This window comes from Paramisgurnus dabryanus, chromosome 15 (assembly GCF_030506205.2).
Source record: "Paramisgurnus dabryanus chromosome 15, PD_genome_1.1, whole genome shotgun sequence".
Classification (NCBI taxonomy): Eukaryota; Metazoa; Chordata; class Actinopteri; order Cypriniformes; family Cobitidae; genus Paramisgurnus; species Paramisgurnus dabryanus.
In genome coordinates, this window is record NC_133351.1 from 19,203,421 (window position 1) to 19,221,971 (window position 18,551).

Genomic DNA, 18,551 nt, shown 5'->3' on the forward strand with positions numbered 1-18,551 from the left:
TTGTGTAATTATCTGCTGCAGGCTCTGTTCCGGACAGTAGCTATGATGGTGCCAGACTATGCTCTAATAGCTGAGATTGTGCTCTATTCTTGTGGATTTGTCCGAGCACGACCGCTCTCAGTGAAGATTGTAGCTACGTATAGATTGTGCTCAGAGCAGCTCTCCTCCCAGCATCACTATGATTACGGCATGAGAGCTGTCAAATCTGTTCTGACTGCCGCAGGGAACCTAAAGGTAGGCCTTGCATCTCTACTAAAATGGCCCTAATGTTGAGCTTTTGTCTCAGTATACCTTGATCAGCTTAAAGCTTTTTAATAAAAAAAAAATCATATTTCATAGTTTAAGGACTTAAATTACCCAAGAGCCCCCTGAACAACCTGATCTCACGAAAATCTGTGTTATAGTCACAGAAAATTTGATCACTTTATCCATGTTCATGTAAAGGAATTCTGCTTTTTTCCGTGCCGGGAGCACGGATGTTTTTTCCGTGTCACTCCCACGGATTTCTGGTGTCATTTTATGTATTGTTTTCTTATTGTTTTTTCCTATTTTCTTCCCATTGTCGCTTGGGGTTGGGGTTAGAATCACTTTCTGTTACATTTTTAGAAATCCTTACCCAAACCCCAACTCTAACCCCAACTCCAGGCGAGAATAGTTTTAAAAGCGGAAGAAAAACACGTAGAACCAATACATAACAATACACCCTAACATAAAAGTACATCCTAACCCAAACCCCAAATCTAACCCCAAGCGACAATGATTTGAAAATAGGAAAAAACAATGAGAAAACAATACTTAAAATGACAATACTTATAATACGTATTTCCATGAGATCATTAGCAGCTAAAAGATATTTATTTAAGTCTAACAGAGGTCACAAGCTTCACTGTTTACAATTGCTTTTATTTTTATGGCCAACATCTGTGAATTAAATATTTAATGATTTGATTATTTTGTGAGGACATTTGTGTTCAATTTCATTTAGTATATGTTTTGACATCTGCTGCTTTGTTTCTGAGTGCTCCATAAAGGTAAGCAATTCTGAGTGAGTAGTAACTCACCTGCCGCTGCTATGGGCATAGAGTTACCAACAATCAAAGGAGTGAAACATTTCCACTTCATCTTAGCTCCCTTAGCACACTCATTCTCCTCTCTCCCTCGCTGTACTTTCTCAGTTGTGGATCAAAGCCAAATGAATGTGACATTGACTATAAATAGTGTTCACACAGTACAGTAGCAGCCAAGTGAATTACAAATCTTTGTAAAACTTCACCTGAAACACTGGAATTGTCAACTAAACCTTGTGTGACCCTCATGAATTCGGTTATCATCTGCAAATTATAATGGACATAATGAAAAGAAACATGATGGTCATTATATAAATTCTTGTTGAGATTAGTTCTGGTAAATTCGATTTATGACCATAATTATTTTTTGAAAATAAATTGTTAACTGATTCACAGATATAGAAATTAGTGACACAGTTATAGGACCATCAGAGATGATAGGTCAAAAGAAAAAAAGTACTGCAGTGCTCAAACAATGTGCCTTCAGTAAGATATGAATACTCTGTCTTTCCATGTACCATGCTGTACTGATACAACTTGGCTATCTGAATAAGACCTAGTGCCCCCTGTCAAAACCACTGCAAAGGTTTAGCAAGGATAAATGCATTTATTAATGAAAGAATACACATTACATATTAAGATACAGAATACACATTAGGGTGGCCGACAGGGGTCACTGCACTGCAATGAAAGAAAACACATGCAAATAGAAAAAACACCAGCAAATCAAGAAAACATCTTCATTAGTTTGACGACACATGCACTGCAGAAACTCGCAACACACCCAAATTCTTGCAAATTCTTACAACACTTACAAAACAGAAACGCGTCCAAATCTCACAAGAAACAAAAACAGAAACGCGTTCCAAATCTCACAAACAGAAACGCGTTCCAAATCTCACAACACAAAAAAAAACCAGAAACGCGCTGCAAATCTTACAACACGAACAAAAACAGAAACGCGTTCCAAATCTCACAACAAAAACAGAAACGCGTTCCAAATCTCACAACACAAACAGAAATGCGTCCAAATCTCACAACACAAACAAAAACAGAAACGCGTTCCAAATCTCACAACACAAACAGAAATGCGTCCAAATCTCACAACATAAACAAAAACAGAAACGCGTTCCAAATCTTACAACACAAACAAAAACAGAAACGCGTCCAAATCTCACAACATAAACAAAAACAGAAACGCGTTCCAATTCTCACAACACAAACAAAAACAGAAACGCGTTCCAAATATCACAACTAGGGTGGCCATTCGTGCCAGTTCCGCCGGACACGTCCCGAACATGTTTTCGGGTTCATTCTCCGGAAGTCGCGTTGGTCGACCGCATACGTCATCAAGATTTACTATTTCGGGTTTAATTTTAAAAAAGCAACCGTTACATTTCAAGGTAAGAATGAAACTACAATGATTGTATGTCTTAAAATAAATAAATCTTAATTTTCTAATGTATTTTAACTGAAATGTGAGAACCTAGATGACGTATATGCGGTCAAACAACGCAACGTCCGGAGAACAAACCCGAAATGTTCGGGACGTGTCCGGCGGAATTGGCACGAATGGCCACCCTACTCACAACACAAACAAAAACATAAACGCGTTCCAAATCTCACAACACAAACAGAAATGCGTCCAAATCTCACAACATAAACAAAAACAGAAACGCGTTCCAAATCTTACAACACAAACAAAAACAGAAACGCGTCCAAATCTCACAACATAAACAAAAACAGAAACGCGTTCCAATTCTCACAACACAAACAAAAACAGAAACGCGTTCCAAATATCACAACTAGGGTGGCCATTCGTGCCAGTTCCGCCGGACACGTCCCGAACATGTTTTCGGGTTCATTCTCCGGAAGTCGCGTTGGTCGACCGCATACGTCATCAAGATTTACTATTTCGGGTTTAATTTTAAAAAAGCAACCGTTACATTTCAAGGTAAGAATGAAACTACAATGATTGTATGTCTTAAAATAAATAAATCTTAATTTTCTAATGTATTTTAACTGAAATGTGAGAACCTAGATGACGTATATGCGGTCAAACAACGCAACGTCCGGAGAACAAACCCGAAATGTTCGGGACGTGTCCGGCGGAATTGGCACGAATGGCCACCCTACTCACAACACAAACAAAAACATAAACGCGTTCCAAATCTCACAACACAAACAGAAACGTGTCCAAATCTCACAACATAAACAAAAACATAAACGCGTTCCAAATCTCACAACACAAACAAAAACAGAAACTATTGTAAGATTTGGAACGCGTTTCTGTTTTTGTTTGTGTTGTGAGTATCTGCAGCGCATTTGTTGTCAAACTGATGAAGATGTTTTCTTGATTTGCTGGTGTTTTTTCTAGTTGCAGTGCAGTGACCCCTGTCGGCCACCCTACATTATTGACAAAAGACATGTTGCATGTGGGTGGGGTCTCATTTACCGTTTACTATCTAAAAACATTGAAAATGAGGAACATCACAAGCAATTTCTCATATATGTGACAACAAAACCATAATGGTTATAATCATATTTTTTTTATTGAGATTCATACATAATCTGAAAGCTGAATAAATAAGCTTTCCATTGATGTATGGTTTGTTAGGACAACATTTGGCAGAGTAAAATTTAAATATTGAGGAAATTGGCTTTAAAGTTGTCCAGATGAAGTCATTAGCAACTGCATCCACTTACAAATATAAAGTTTTTATGTATTTAATGTAGGAAATTTACTAAATATTTACATCATATCCTAAAGATTTTTGGCATAAAAGAAAATTCAAATTTTTTGACCCATACAATGGCTTTTTGGCTTTTGCTACAAATATACATGTGCTTGTTAAGCTAAGTTTGGGTCACATACCATTTCTTGGTAGTGTGACTGTAATGGGATACTGAAATATCAAAGTCACAAAACTCAAATATCTCACAACAGAAATAGGCAGGGGAGCGACAGAAAAAGACACTGACCTTGACAGCTTAGTTTTTCCAAATTTAAATGGCGGCCGCCGGTGTCGTCTCTTCTGTTCTCAGAAATGAATACGTCTGTGTCATTTTTGCAGCAATCTTTGCACCATCACACCAGAGATTGCACTCTTTTGGCATCTTGAAATTACTTCTGGAGACAAAGGGATCCTCTAAACCCCCCGGGTCTCGCTTGCAAATGACTGTGATGGTAAAGAATGAACAAAGACAATGTGGCTGAATGCCATTCTCCCCCTGGAGATTTCCAAAAGTGACAGCACAAGCAAATCTGTTATTAAGTGTCAAACCCTTTTTCTCCCCCTGTGTTTAACATGTCACAGCTGAAGTTTCCGGAAGAGAATGAGGATATTCTGCTGCTCCGATCTATTATTGATGTTAACCTTCCAAAATTTCTCGCTCATGATTTGCCATTATTTGAGGTATGTGATCCACACATCATCGAAAATGCCTTTAGTGATACTTATAAATCAACAGAAAAGATTATGTAAATCTTAAATTATTATTCCTCAATCATTGCAGGGCATCACCTCTGATCTGTTTCCTGGGGTCAAACTTCCAAAACCCGACTACAGTGTGCTGCTTGAGGCCATCAGAGAAAACAGTGCTAAGATGAACCTGCAGGTCACAGACTTTTTTGCAGAGAAGATCCTGCAGATCTATGAAATGATGATCGTGCGTCACGGCTTCATGTTAGTGGGAGAGCCTTTTGGCGGGAAGACCTCTGCCTACCGCGTGCTTGCCGCAGCCCTGCATGACATCTGTGAAAAGGTGCTGTAATTGTACAACTATTCACAAAATCTATTTCTCGCTTAGATAGCCACAGTGGGAGTTCAACTATTTGCATACAACATTGTGCTGTTGAGTTACTTAAAAAACTTTTTATTGGCTGTAAGTACTTCATGGCTCGCAGATGATGTTATCTCCCAAGTCTCACACTCCCAGATTTCCCAACCAATTCCAGATGGATGTGAATCTCATATTGTTTAAAAGTACCGCAATATAAGCCATGCAAAATATTTTTTTTGATACTGGGACAAATATTTATGAGCTAGGCTTTATTGGATACATTTTAATTATTGAATGCTTGCATAATGCTTAAGGTTTGTAAGATATTATAATAGCAAGAAAATGTGATTTCAGAGACAAACTACATATTTGTTGATTGTACTGCTATAAATCACTGCATAACTTTATTGATTTGGCATATACTAATATAAAAAATGGATATTAAACAATGCTATAAAAACAGTGGGACTTTTATATGAGTCAACTAAAATGTTATCTTTAAAGATGAGTAATAAAAATGTTTTGAATACAGGGACTGATGGATGAGAATAAGGTTCAGATCACTGTTATCAACCCAAAGTCAATTACCATGGGCCAGCTGTATGGTCAGTTCGATCCTGTGTCCCATGAATGGTCAGATGGCATCTTGGCTGTCAGCTATAGGGGATTTGCTACATCCCAGGTACAGTTACTCATCCAATCATTTTATTTTTCCATGTACAGAAATTTTACAGCTACTGCTAGATACATTAATGATGGTTATTACAGTACTGTTCCTAAAATTCTTTGCCAACAAATTAAAGCTATTTCTAAACCGACTACTCACATAGTGCTTTCTGCCTCAGGCGTACAGCTGTAAGGTTTCGTTCACCATGGTAACACAAAGTCTGAATACTGCAATTTTTTTAAGCTGATATTGTTCGTAGAGCTGTCACACTGTAGTCATTCCCTCAATCCCACAGGATTACAGTTTGAAGCCTTGCTTCTTTGGCTTGCAATAAAAAATGTTTAGAAATGAGTGACAATTAAGTCAATGTCTCCTGTGCTGTAAAACAGTGAGGAATCCTTTAATAGTTGAAATTGAAGTATAAAACTTAATAAGTGGAGACAGGTGACAAGTGTCGGCTTCATACATCATTTCCTATTTGATTGCCACTTTTTGCTCAAGGCAATGAAAGAATGCTTCAGAATCATTTTTTTTTATTATTAAGATATAAACTCTGTATAAAGAGCTAAACTAAGCCAAAACAAATTGGTGCCTTTCAGGATGTGTTGAACAACCAGTCACAGCTTACACTTACACAGCTTTGTTAAGTGATGTTAAAGTGACTGTCCATTCCCCAGAGTGCTGACAGAAAGTGGCTGATCTTTGATGGACCAGTGGATGCAGTTTGGATTGAAAACATGAACACCGTACTAGATGACAACAAGAAGCTTTGTCTTATGAGTGGAGAAATCATCCAGATGTCCCCGCAGATGAGCCTCATCTTTGAACCCATGGACCTTGAGGTGGCTTCACCAGCCACGGTAAGATGAATAGTAATATGTTAACCCATGGATCAAGTTTTGCTGTGCGATCACATCAGATGCGGTAGAGGCATCAAAAACGCGCTATTCACGCGTATTTGAACAATTGAATATTTTACTCGCTTCATTCGCTGAAGTTCTAGTCATTCGAGACATTCATGTGGAAATTTGCATCATGCAAGTGGCTTCTGCGAGTAATCATGTCACTATTAGGGCTGTGCATCGATGCATCGCATTCCCCATTATAAATACCTGTCTGAAATCGATTCTGAATCACAAGGCTCCAATTCTGTGTTTCATGCACAGCTTGTGCGTGCAATACGACTCTGTGATCAGTAGGATGTCCTTATCAATCTAAAATCACTATGAGTTTATAATGTGCATTTAAAAAGCAACACTCGTCATACACAATCATTCAAAATATTCTTTATTATCATGAAAATACCTGAAACAATTCGAAGAGGAGCGAAATAAATATGCCTTTTGATATTTCCTGGAATAGCGTTTGTAATGATACTTCTTCTGTGGCACAAATGACGCTTCTGCAGGAGAGTGTAATTCATTAAAATTCATTAATTAAGAAAACGCCCATTTGCACGATTAATTTTCGCAGCCCTAGTCACTACTGAGCAAGCTCCTGATTTGTTAGAGCTGCACAATTTCCCCCCAAAGTTCAAATTTTTTGTTGCAAATTTTATGCGGCAACGTTCAATTCGCGCAATGCAGAAGCGCAAATGAGGCGAACTCCCGTCTACCGCGATGCACTAAACGCCTCTTTCTCGCCGCGAGACCTTACAGACGCGGGGAGACTTGTCTTTACATTGACTTAACATTAAATACTGGCTGTGATTTTTGCCCCATCCTTAAGTAACCGGCTTTCATTACATTGTGATTATAACACTACACTATACTATACGCTGAGCTCAAATGTGTTTCTTAAATAAAGAATAGCATCAGTTATTTTTCCTGCACAGCACTTCACAGTGACAAAATGGTTCTGATAGACTTTTTCTGACCTGAATTTCTTAATTACCCAATACCAATAGGCATTACTGATGATGTATGTGACATGTGGATACCGTTCTGATGCATATACTGTACCTCTGCCTTAAGGTACTTTTTAGACTGCAAATAAAGTTTTGAGGATGCATAATGTATTTATAGCACATTGAACTCTTACCTCCAAAGATGAAGACATTTTTTTATTTCTCTGACATAAAATATCTCTGATATAAATCATGTTTAAAATTTTAATGTTCCAGTAATATTCCTGCAAGTTATTCCAACACTGCACATATTTGTTTCTATTAAATAAAGTGCAACCTAAAAAAGATGATGAAATCTGATGAAAATATATCACCATATATCCCAACACAAGTTGATATACTCTTATCAGGGGAGACATCTTTCAGAAATTGGCATCGAATTCAAGACAGTATCTCTCTTTGATGTTTGGCGTTGTAAAAAAGTAGGCCATCAAATAGGATTGTCGCTGTCATTCGCTCATACGAGACCCTTTAACAGCAAACCTGTTAAAAGATCCCTTACCAATTCGCTGGCAGCGCCACAATAAAACACCCACACTAGTCATATTCTGCCCAAGGATGGCATAATGGCATGTTTCTGGTTTCAGAAACACCAACACAATTTCATCCCCTTCTTTATCTCAGTGTATTCTGCTGTGATGGCTTTGTATCAGACAGAGCTTCTGCCTCTCGCATCCGAGCCTAAGGATAGGCGCTTATAGCTACGGATGTCGGCTTTATCTGACCCAGCGTGGGCAGAGGACTCAAAAAGAATAGATGATGATGACGGAGATTAGACAAGCATGTTATGGAGAATGGAAGCGTGTGAAAGAAATATACAGTGTGCGCGCGAACGTCTGAGTGTTTTTTCTGTTGTTTGTAACTGCCACCGGATCAGATCAAAGCAGATGCTGGAGATGGTGCCAGAGAGAAACAGCGAGAGAAAGCAAATCTGTGTGGATCTCTTGCCTCACTTTGTCAGAGAAAAAAAAACGAGCTTGGCTGCAGCATCAACGTGAACTATCTCTTTTCAACTCCTATCTGTCTCTTGTCATCTCTCACTTGATTTCACATATAGGGAGGCTTGACTCGTAAGGAAGGCCTGCTGCAAACTAGACCAAAGTTCATTCAGAATTTGGTTATACAAGGTAGGGTGTTCTCAGAGGTCACGCTGGACCCAGATGTCTCCCGCGGCTTAACACCTGTGCACAGGTGTCTAGTTTCCAGTTCACTTTACACCTCTACAATCCTCATGTTCCTTCCATAGGAGGCATAGTTTCTCACAGCTGGTTCCATAATGTATGATGTGCCATTCATCAAACCATTAACTGCAAAAGACCTTTACGAGTAACCCAATTCAGCTGCTGTTGCAGGAGAAAAGATCTGAAAGTTTAATGTACTGCTCCAGATATGTAATACGCAACACATACAAGCTGTGTCCCAATTCAAAGGCTGCGATCTTCGAAGGACGTATCATAAGACTGATTGCGACACACAAGCATGACTGAAGGCTAGTAAGGCTGTCCCAAATCGAAGGCTGCTTAAAATGAAGCCTCAAAATGCATCTTTATTTCTCTGTGGTGCTAAGGATAGAACAAATGGATCCTTCACAGCTGAGGCTATCCCAAGATTCATTGCGCATCTGTGACGGCTGAATATAATGCTGCATATTTTAAAATAAACAATTAAAACCTTTATTTAAAAAGTGTGTATTCAGCAGAAAAAAGTTTCTTATCACTGTTTTAGTATTATAAGTTATGTTTTGCATTAATATTAGTTTGTATACGTTGCGTATATTTCTAAGGTTGATTAATTTGATATACTGTTGGTAAGTTTAATCTACATCAATGTGTCATATTTTTTAAAATAAATGTAAAATATTTTGGTTTCATATTTATTTTAATAAGTCCGAAACGTCTCACTGACAGGCGCGGTGGGCGCGTGCAGGCAGCAGGTGACACAACTTATGGGTCCTCCGGCTAGACCGTCTTATTTCAGTTCTCTTTGTGGACTTTGGAGGTTGCGACCTTCAATGCTCGCCTTCTGAGGTCGGTCCTTAGAGGGTCGCAGTCTTCGAATTGTGACACAGCCACAGGCTGCCATTTACTTACGGTATTTTCTGGACTATAAGTCGCTCCAGAGTATAAGTCGCATCAGTCAAAAATTGCGTCATGAAGACGAAAAAAACATATATAAGTCGCACTGGACTATAAGTCGCATTTATTTTAGAAAATTATAATTCTTTTTAGGGGCATTTTGTTAAGTTAATGTTTCAGTTAACAGTTTTTTTCAGGGGTAGGCTACAGGAGCAACATATAGCGCCCTCTCGTGGCTGTAGACGGTAATGTTTTCTTTTTGTTCATGTTAGTCAGTATGAATTAATTTTGACATACAAGTCGCACCATATATGTCCTGCCTCTTTTCCCATTTTCGGTTTTCCGCAAGTCATTCGCGGTGACGTGCGGCCAAGATGGTGACGGCAGGCAACGCCTACATTTACCTTCAAAAACGATCTTCACAAACCACTGGGTGACTTCACGGACACTACGTCCATATTTTTTACAGTCTATGGTTTTTCCCCTCACTTGTCATTTTTTTACATGTCATTTTCCTTGTTGATCAACCCTTACTTTGTGTCTGCTTTTTTGCATTGCATTCCTACTTTTTCCTGATATTTCTCCTTTGCATTTTCTCTATATTCTGTTGCCTGGCTGAATATTTCAACCTGGTAAAATGTTAGCTCGTAAAATTTTCAACACAATTACTCTAAATAACATAAGTACATTTATAGGCTGTATTTCTCATAGGACTTTATTTAATTGATTTAAGTTATTTCATTTATACATACATACATATTGACATTGTAAGCTATTTTAGGTTATTAAGGTTTTAAGTTATTAAGAATCTAGAAATACGTTGTTAATTTGGCAAAACAGTTGTTTAATAAAATAATAATAAAATTGATTAAATTTGTGAACTAAAATATTTTTAATCCTTAAAAGATCAGGGAAAAAACATAAGGGGCTTAAGCCCCAAAGCCCCCCCACTCGCAACGACTGAAGACTGATATCTTCAAAATGTCTGTCTAAACCTTTGTTTATACTCAACGCGAGACAAAAATGATGTCAACACAGAGTGGGCAGTCGTGCGCGTTGGGTGCGCAAGACCCCATTTTGTGTGGAGGTGTGCTCCGCATTCAAAAATGACCAAACTGGAGGCGATTCCGTCCGAGCAGGCAAGCCTGTGACGTATCTCTTTGATCAATCAATGCAAAACAATGCATGTACTATTTTTCTGACACTCAAAGTAAAGTATGGCAACTTTGCAGTATATAACACAAATTATTTTACATATGATTCAAAATTCTTGGCTTTTATGTGTATTGAATGAACCACTGGACGAGGAATAAAATACAAACCTTAAGATGTCTGTACTTTTTGTTTAGTAAAAACGTTAATGAATTGATAATGTTTAATAAAGACATATTTAAGAGAATGTGGTTTTATTCATGTTCTCATATTTATATATCAAGCTCTGATGTTACAAGCACCAGGGTTGTTCCAGCGGACAATCCTTCTATCCTCTTTTTTGTGTTTGTTTTTGACTCGATTGCTTGCGTCGCCCCCTGGCAGTTCAAAGAATAGTGTCACAGCGAGCTCATCAACTATAAACGCCTCGTCCGTTTGTTGAGATGCGCGATCACCGGAGGCTTGCGTTGCGGACCAATGCGCAAGTATAAACAAAGCTTAAACTCACATTAAAACAGCATTTGCCCAAACAGTAATTAAACCTGACGTGAACACTGTCAACTACTTCAGTCCTGTGTTCACCTGTTCTGTATATAGACAATTCTGCCCACATAACAAGCTGAAAAGGACTGGTTTCTGTGCAGGTATCTCGGTGTGGTATGATCTACATGGAGCCTCACATGTTGGGTTGGCGACCTCTGATGCTGTCCTGGCTCAACACTTTGCCGTCCACTCTGAGCTCCATGCACAAAGATTTCATCACTGGCCTCTTCGACCGAATGTTGCCAGCTTGTCTGCATCTCATCCGCAGAGGCACTAAGGTATAACTACTGTATAACTGAACTGCTGATAATGAGTGAGTGTTTTTCCATTTAATTTAAAGGCACCTTGAATATTAAGAGCAGATCTGTTCTTCTTATTTAAAGCACTGGATGAATTATTATGGCTAATATAAAGACCCTACTAATTTAGAATATAATTAAATACTGTATGTGTGAAATAAATTATGCTCAACATGTCTGGAATAGTTCAAGCTACAAATGAATTACACTCCTTTCTATGTAAACATCAATGATTGAATTCTGTATAAAACATATTTCAAGGCACTGGCCATTGTCCCAGGGAGCCAATTTCCTACATTCCATTTATTAATTCATCTCACATATAAAAAAGATTGACTGAAATATTAACCTCAAATCAATATCTTTTGTTCATATATTTATTTATAGCTGTGTAATAAGGTGGATAATGTATAGTCATTCATTCATTATCACTGATGGATGAATCTGATGGAATTAACTTTGTTACAATGACCGGCTCACTGTAAATGATCTCTTACATATTAATTGATTTGATCTTTTCTGTCTTCAGTATTACCTGTTTTCTCCCTGTCTTGTTGCATGCTGTTCTAAGAAATTTGTGTTAAAGGGGACATTTCAGAACTTTTTTTAAATGTGTCCCGAGTATATATGTAAAGTTCAAGCTCAAAATATCATACAGAAAATGTATAATAGCATGTTAAAATTGTCAATTTGTTGGTGTGAGCAAAAATGTGCAGTTTTGGGAGGGTCCTTTAATGCAAATGAGCTGATCTCTGCACTAAATGGCAGTGTTGTGGTTTTATAGTGCAGATTAAGGGGCGGTATTATTATAATAAGATCCCCTTCTGACATCACAAGAGGAGCCAAATTTCAATGAACAATTTTTTTCACATGCTTGCAGAGAACGGTTTATCAAAACTAAGTTACTGGGTTGTTCTTTTTCACATCTAGGTTGATAAAAGCACTGGAGACCCAATTATAGCACTTAAACATGGAAAAAGTCAGATTTTCATCATGTGTCCCCTTTAAGTTGGACAAAGACTTACAGAAACATTTTTATAAACAAACTTGAAATTTTAAGTGAAAAAAGACCACCTATTATTATTTTTTCTAAGAAAGTCTGAAAGGAATAGAGGTTGACAAAATGGTCTAAACTGAGTACAGAAATTACATACATAATTTTTCACAGGCTTCTGCAATTAGCTTCTTAGTGCTAACATTACTGGCATTCACATCATTTTAAATAAGTATAAAGCTAATAATGTGCTTTCGTCTTTGCAAACATTACCACTTGTCCATACATCATGTGCATTTTGGCAAATACAATTATACAATCAGACAAAGCAAATCTTGTGTTTCTCATCTATTTATTATCTTTTTACCTATGTGTATTCATATTAATTATTAACCTACAATTATGTATTCTTTCATGTTGCAAACCTTTATATTCAAGTATCAAAGCATGTTTTGTGCAGCCTTAAGAGCAGCTTTGTCCATTATAATAGCACACAAGTAATTTCCTGGTTTCAGGTCCAGTCTAATGTAGTTTGTTTTGTGTGAATGTTCAGGAGTTATCTCCCACGTCCAACACCAGCCTGGTGAAGTCTCTGATGAATTTGATGGACTGCATGATGGATGAGTTCAGAGACGAGAGCCAGATGAAGGGGATGAACGAGAGCAACGTCTGCTCCTGGCTAGAGGTAAACAGATAGAGAGCAACCACCCACAACACCATTGCAACATAAACCAGCTAGAGCACCCTAGCATATTGGCAGGAAGACACCTAAAAAGTTTAAGATTTATTGCAATTCTGTCTTATGTAAAGACATAAAAAAGAAACAACATACTGTATATACGTATATACTGTCAGAAAAGAGTGAGAAAATGGTCCCAAGCTGTTACCAGGGCAGTACCCTTTAAAACAGGGGTCTCCAACCTTTTTGATAAAGCAATCCGGAGGGCTCCTTTTTTTGTAATAGTCTTTGTAATAGATTTTTTTTATTCTTACTTGTTGATATGTTTTATCACTGTTTAAAATGTAAGCATACATATAAGAAGTCAAGCTAATATAAAAAATATGTAATAAATATTTATATTGAAATTGAGGCTATTAATAGAATGTGCTTTGGTGGGCAACTCACAAACTAATTCAAAAATCTCACAAATTCTATGAATGTACACACTTTGATGACGGCTGTCTGCTGCGACTGGATGTGCTCAAACAGTTTAACATGAAATAACCTCATATTTGTCCCAATTCATTAGTGATTAACATAGGCTGATAACGTATATTTTGCATCTTGAAAAAGACTCTGACTAACTAAGCTTGCGCTATTTAAAGTGCACAGCTGGTGTGCGTGCTGTGAGTTGTCCCACGCGCAACATTTCTGACATTTCTGTTTATTGCTGAGTTTGTGAAACAGTCTTGAAAGACAGTATTGAACACATGGGCTTTCAAATACAGTTTTTTATGCCAAGCAATTAAATCTTCTGCAGCTTAATTTTATTGTTTTCTTACAAATATCTCAGCTTTTCTGCCTTGAAAGGTCATCTCTTTAGCCAATGGCAACTTTTGCCATTTTGTGTTGTCTAAAGTATTGCTAAAGCCTGTCAATACTGTCTGCATTTCTTCTCTAAAGGTAATAATCTTTCCCCACCTGCTCCTTAGAGACAGAGATCATATCAGTGGATCAAAATGTGCCAACCTAGACGACGAGTCTCATTGATTAGCTGGTACAGGATCAATGCTTAGAAAAGCTTCCTCCCTCCAGATAGGAATGACTTTATTTGCCTTTTCTTCGCTGGTCATCAGAGTATTGCACATTCTTAGTGCACAAATCATTTTGTCTTAAATCAATGGCAGCCGTGTTTGTATTGATTGTCATTTTTGCTGGAGGATTGATCTAAAGGTACAATTGAGTTTGTAAAGAAATATTTATGAATATTTGATTCAATTTGGAAGTAGGAAGGTCAGAATCGAGCTGTGATTAAATGGATCAATATATGAAGTAATGATTAAGATAATTTATTTAAAAACCTAATATATGATACCCAAGATGGAGTTTATTGTATTAAGGTAATATTATAAGGATGTTACTGAGCTGTTTGTTAGTCAAACTCTAACTTTGACCTCTCCAACTGCATGAATTAATAAAAAAGCAAACAAAAGCAAATACTATAAAGAAAACCTAGCAAATTTAAATTTTAATGCGGTAGCGGACTGTTTCTATTACATTTTTAGGCCAAGCACCGCTTCCGATCCAAGTACAAGGTCAAATCAGAGAATCTGAATATCTAATCAATAACTAATGTTGATAACATTTCCTCTGTTCTCCTAGCATTGGGTAAACAGACATCTATTAGAGCACAAACTAAAGGCATGCCATATTTTGATTACTATCAATATTACTGTAGTTAATCTTAGATCAAGTAGCTTACAGTAAATTACCCCCCTAAAGTACATATTTTTACAAACATACATTATTATTCATAAAGCTAGGTTTATCAATAATTATTCATATTGGAAATAAAATAAAACATTACAAATAAAATACCAAATATTTCAATTTTACTGGTGGTAAATAATCTTCACTGTCCTGCTTTTTCTCTTTATCTTTTTTACAGGGCATCTTTGTTTTCAGCCTCATGTGGTCAGTCGGGGCCAGCTGTACTGAGGTCGGACGGGTAAAGTTTGACGGTCTGGTGAGAGAAATGCTGGGAGGTGGTCTCAGTGAAGAGACACGCACACGTCATGGAATCTTAGAGCAAGTGGAGCCACCCGCCAAGCAGCTAACTGTGCCTTTACCCACAGAGGGTACTCTCTATGAATACCGCTTCCTTAAAGAGGTCAGGACGTTCATTCAACACACCTGAATGATTGAGAGCCCAAAATGGACTCTTTTGAGAAGTTTTTAAACGTTCATGAATTTTAACCTAAGATTGTGATGTTTATTAAGAGGCCCAAGTGCTTGTCATGCATGCATCAACCACCAATTTATTTAAACTTTCTTGACTAGTGAGAAGTTATTTTAACATAATTTTTATAATTTAAAGAAACTCCTCACTTGTCAAGAAAGTTAAAATTTATTGTAATTTTAGATTGATTAAACTTAAAAAATTTAAGGGACACTTTTTGAAAATAGGCTCATTTTCCAGCATAATTAAAGAGTTTGGATATTTTTCCTATTTAAAACTTGACTCTTCTGTAGTTACATCGTGTACTAAGACTGACGTAAAATTAAAAGTTGCGATTTTCTAGGCCGATATGCCTAGGAACTATACTCTCATTCTGGCGTAATAATCAAGGACTTTGCTGCCGTAACATGGAAATAACTTTAATAACGTTAATAAACTTTAAATAACTTTGATTATTTGTTAGGTGCGATGCTAATGGACTAATCAGTGGCCGGTTGCATAAAACTTTAAGACTAGTCTTAAAAGTTTGTCATAATTATTTTTCTTCAAGACTGATCATAACTGTTTTAAGTATGCTACATAGAAAGGTAGATTGGTCTAATTTAAATCCAAATAATAAGACTGATTAGCCCTAACTAATTGCTAGTTAGTCAGAATCATTCTTAAGACGCAGTCTTAATGTCATGGCTATGTTTATGCAACTGGGCACAGATTCTATGGATTATGCTAAGTTATGCTAAAAGTGGTAGCGCCAGACCCGGAGATAAGCTGAATGGGTTCCAAAAGGGTAAGAATCAAATGTTTAACTCAAGGGGAGCTGGAAAATGAGCATATTTTCCAAAAAGTGGAGTGTCCCTTTAAGTGCAAGAAGGAATTTTTATAGTGGTTTTGAGCTGGCAAAATTGGAAAACCACTTTACTAAAAGCTTTGAAACAATGAAGCTTAATGTTTGTACTTTGGCACTAAAACAGAAGTTCAGTTTAAGAGATTTTGATTCTCTTGGTCAAACAGCATTCTGATGAACTTCCTTGAACTTTGGTAAATAGTGAGAGGCAAAACTTTTATTCATGTTCTTGCGTTAACGCTTTCCCATCTTTACACATGTAGGAATGCAAGCCAATAAACCCATATGGCCAGATTTACTAAACAGGGCAAAATACTGTGAAAGCGCTGATGGGAATGAGAACATCTCATTTCCATAATCACCAATGCAATCTACCAAGAGCAGCACAAAATGGTTTAAGACATTTGTTTTTGAGTGTTAAATACTCAGTAAATTGACGAGTGCAAATAATTCCTCATTTAAATACTCTCCTCCCAGAAATTTTGCATTTGAAAAGAAAACTCCTACAAATGCATATGCAATAAGGTGAGTCGCAAAAAGAACCGTCAATATATTTTCAGCATAAATTTTTCACTGCATGTTTTTCATAAATCCTGACTATTTCTTTAACGTGTAAAGATACTGGTGCAAGCTGTGTTAGTAAATCTGGCTCATATTCTTACTATTACATAACAACCAGGCAGGCCTCTATATTTAAAATGCATACAAAAGTGCACAATCAACCACTAATAATGTGGTACTTAAAAATGTGATTCTGATTATTTATGTTTTACCCTGATATACCAGTAAGCAAATTTACTCTCTGCTTAGAAATCACACCCTGCACATCCTGAATGAGGCAATCTGTCTTATTATTTGCTATAAATCACAAGCTATATTCCTGTGAAATAAAACTTCAGGCATAACCTGGACTAATTTGCCAATTTCATGCCTCATTAAATGCTGAAAATGTCATTTATTAGAAAAGAAATTGATTATCCATTGCTTACTTTTTCTGCTGTAGATAAAAGTGGTTCTTTGAAAATCAGCAAGCCTATAAAAGCCCAAAAGGCTTTAACAAAAAGCACCATTATAAGTGTGTGATGGCAAAACTTGGAAATAATGCTGCGTTTACACACAAACAGAATTTCAAATAGATTATAATGAAAGAAAAAAGCTTTAGTTCATGTATTTTTATAGAGCCAATAACCTTGACTCGCATGATACATTCACAGGGTCCAGGCAGATGGGAGTTGTGGACGGAGGTGCTGAAGACTGTGGCCCCCATCCCCAAAGATGTGCAGTTTAATGAAATAATTGTGCCTACGGAGAACACAGTACGCTACACTGCCCTCATGGAGCTGCTCATCACTCATCAAAAGCCCACTGTCTTTGTCGGCCCCACGGGGACCGGCAAGAGCGTATACATTCTAGTGAGTATTAGTCTATCTCAAAGTGTGTTTGACTTTCCAGTCTGGAATATGTCATATTTATAACACGCAAAGCGTTTGGTAACAGTTCCAGTGTAATTCCAGGGAGCCTGCTTCTATTCAAAACTGTTTATTGTTTAAAACTCATTCAACTGTGAAGGAGTTTTCAACGTTTTACCAGATGAAACATTTTTGTATTCAATATCTCTGGGACCACAGCATATGCAGGAAAGCATTAGATTTATACACAGGTGTAGTCCTGTGCTGAAGGTGCTGAAGGCTGAAGACTCTCTCTCTCTCTACCTACACACCATGTTGCTCAGCTGAGCATGAAACCATTTAGATGATCTAGAAGAGAGCATACAAACGTGCCCCACACACACCTGTGTGTTTGCGTGTGTGCTGAAGAATGGCATGTCAGCAGATAGTGATAAATGAGTCGAGGGTTGGAGACCAACTGTGGCCCACTCCGCACCCCGCCCTCTTTCCACTGAGAGTGGAACACACACAACACTCCTATTTGGGTTGGTGGTACGGTTAGAAGTCTCATTTGTTACCTGCTTCAAGGTGCTATTTTTTATATATGTTTTGTGTGCCAGACTATAGTGGATGAGCTTAAAAGGACAGTGTGTTCATTGGTGGTGTTTCCTGTATCGAAAGGATGTCAACTGCTAAGATCTATGCTTGTGTTATGTAAGAATGAAAGAAATTGGGTAATGATGTTGTCCAAAACATATGGCCATCAATATAATCTGACTCAAGTAATTTTAAGTTCACTAATTTTTATAAATTTTATTTGCTCTCCATTCAAATTAATGGTCATCTGTCTCTTTTATAGTTTTTCTTTTTCATACTGTGAAATGTCTGCAGGTGTCGATAACTCACCACAAAGCTCTTCAATGAGTTTTAAGG

At 37.3% G+C, this 18,551-nt stretch overlaps 1 protein-coding gene across 1 annotated transcript in view; it reads left to right on the forward strand.

The window, feature by feature from the left end:
* dnah7 (dynein, axonemal, heavy chain 7) overlaps positions 1-18,551 on the forward strand; it is a 74,739-nt gene that overhangs the window by 21,670 nt on the left and 34,518 nt on the right. Inside the window, exons 28-36 of the mRNA XM_065251585.2 lie at positions 22-234; positions 4,385-4,483; positions 4,584-4,832; positions 5,383-5,532; positions 6,195-6,377; positions 11,295-11,471; positions 13,040-13,171; positions 15,096-15,317; positions 17,445-17,642. Coding sequence (XP_065107657.1) covers positions 22-234; positions 4,385-4,483; positions 4,584-4,832; positions 5,383-5,532; positions 6,195-6,377; positions 11,295-11,471; positions 13,040-13,171; positions 15,096-15,317; positions 17,445-17,642 — 1,623 coding nt within the window. The remainder of the gene's footprint in view (positions 1-21; positions 235-4,384; positions 4,484-4,583; positions 4,833-5,382; positions 5,533-6,194; positions 6,378-11,294; positions 11,472-13,039; positions 13,172-15,095; positions 15,318-17,444; positions 17,643-18,551) is intronic.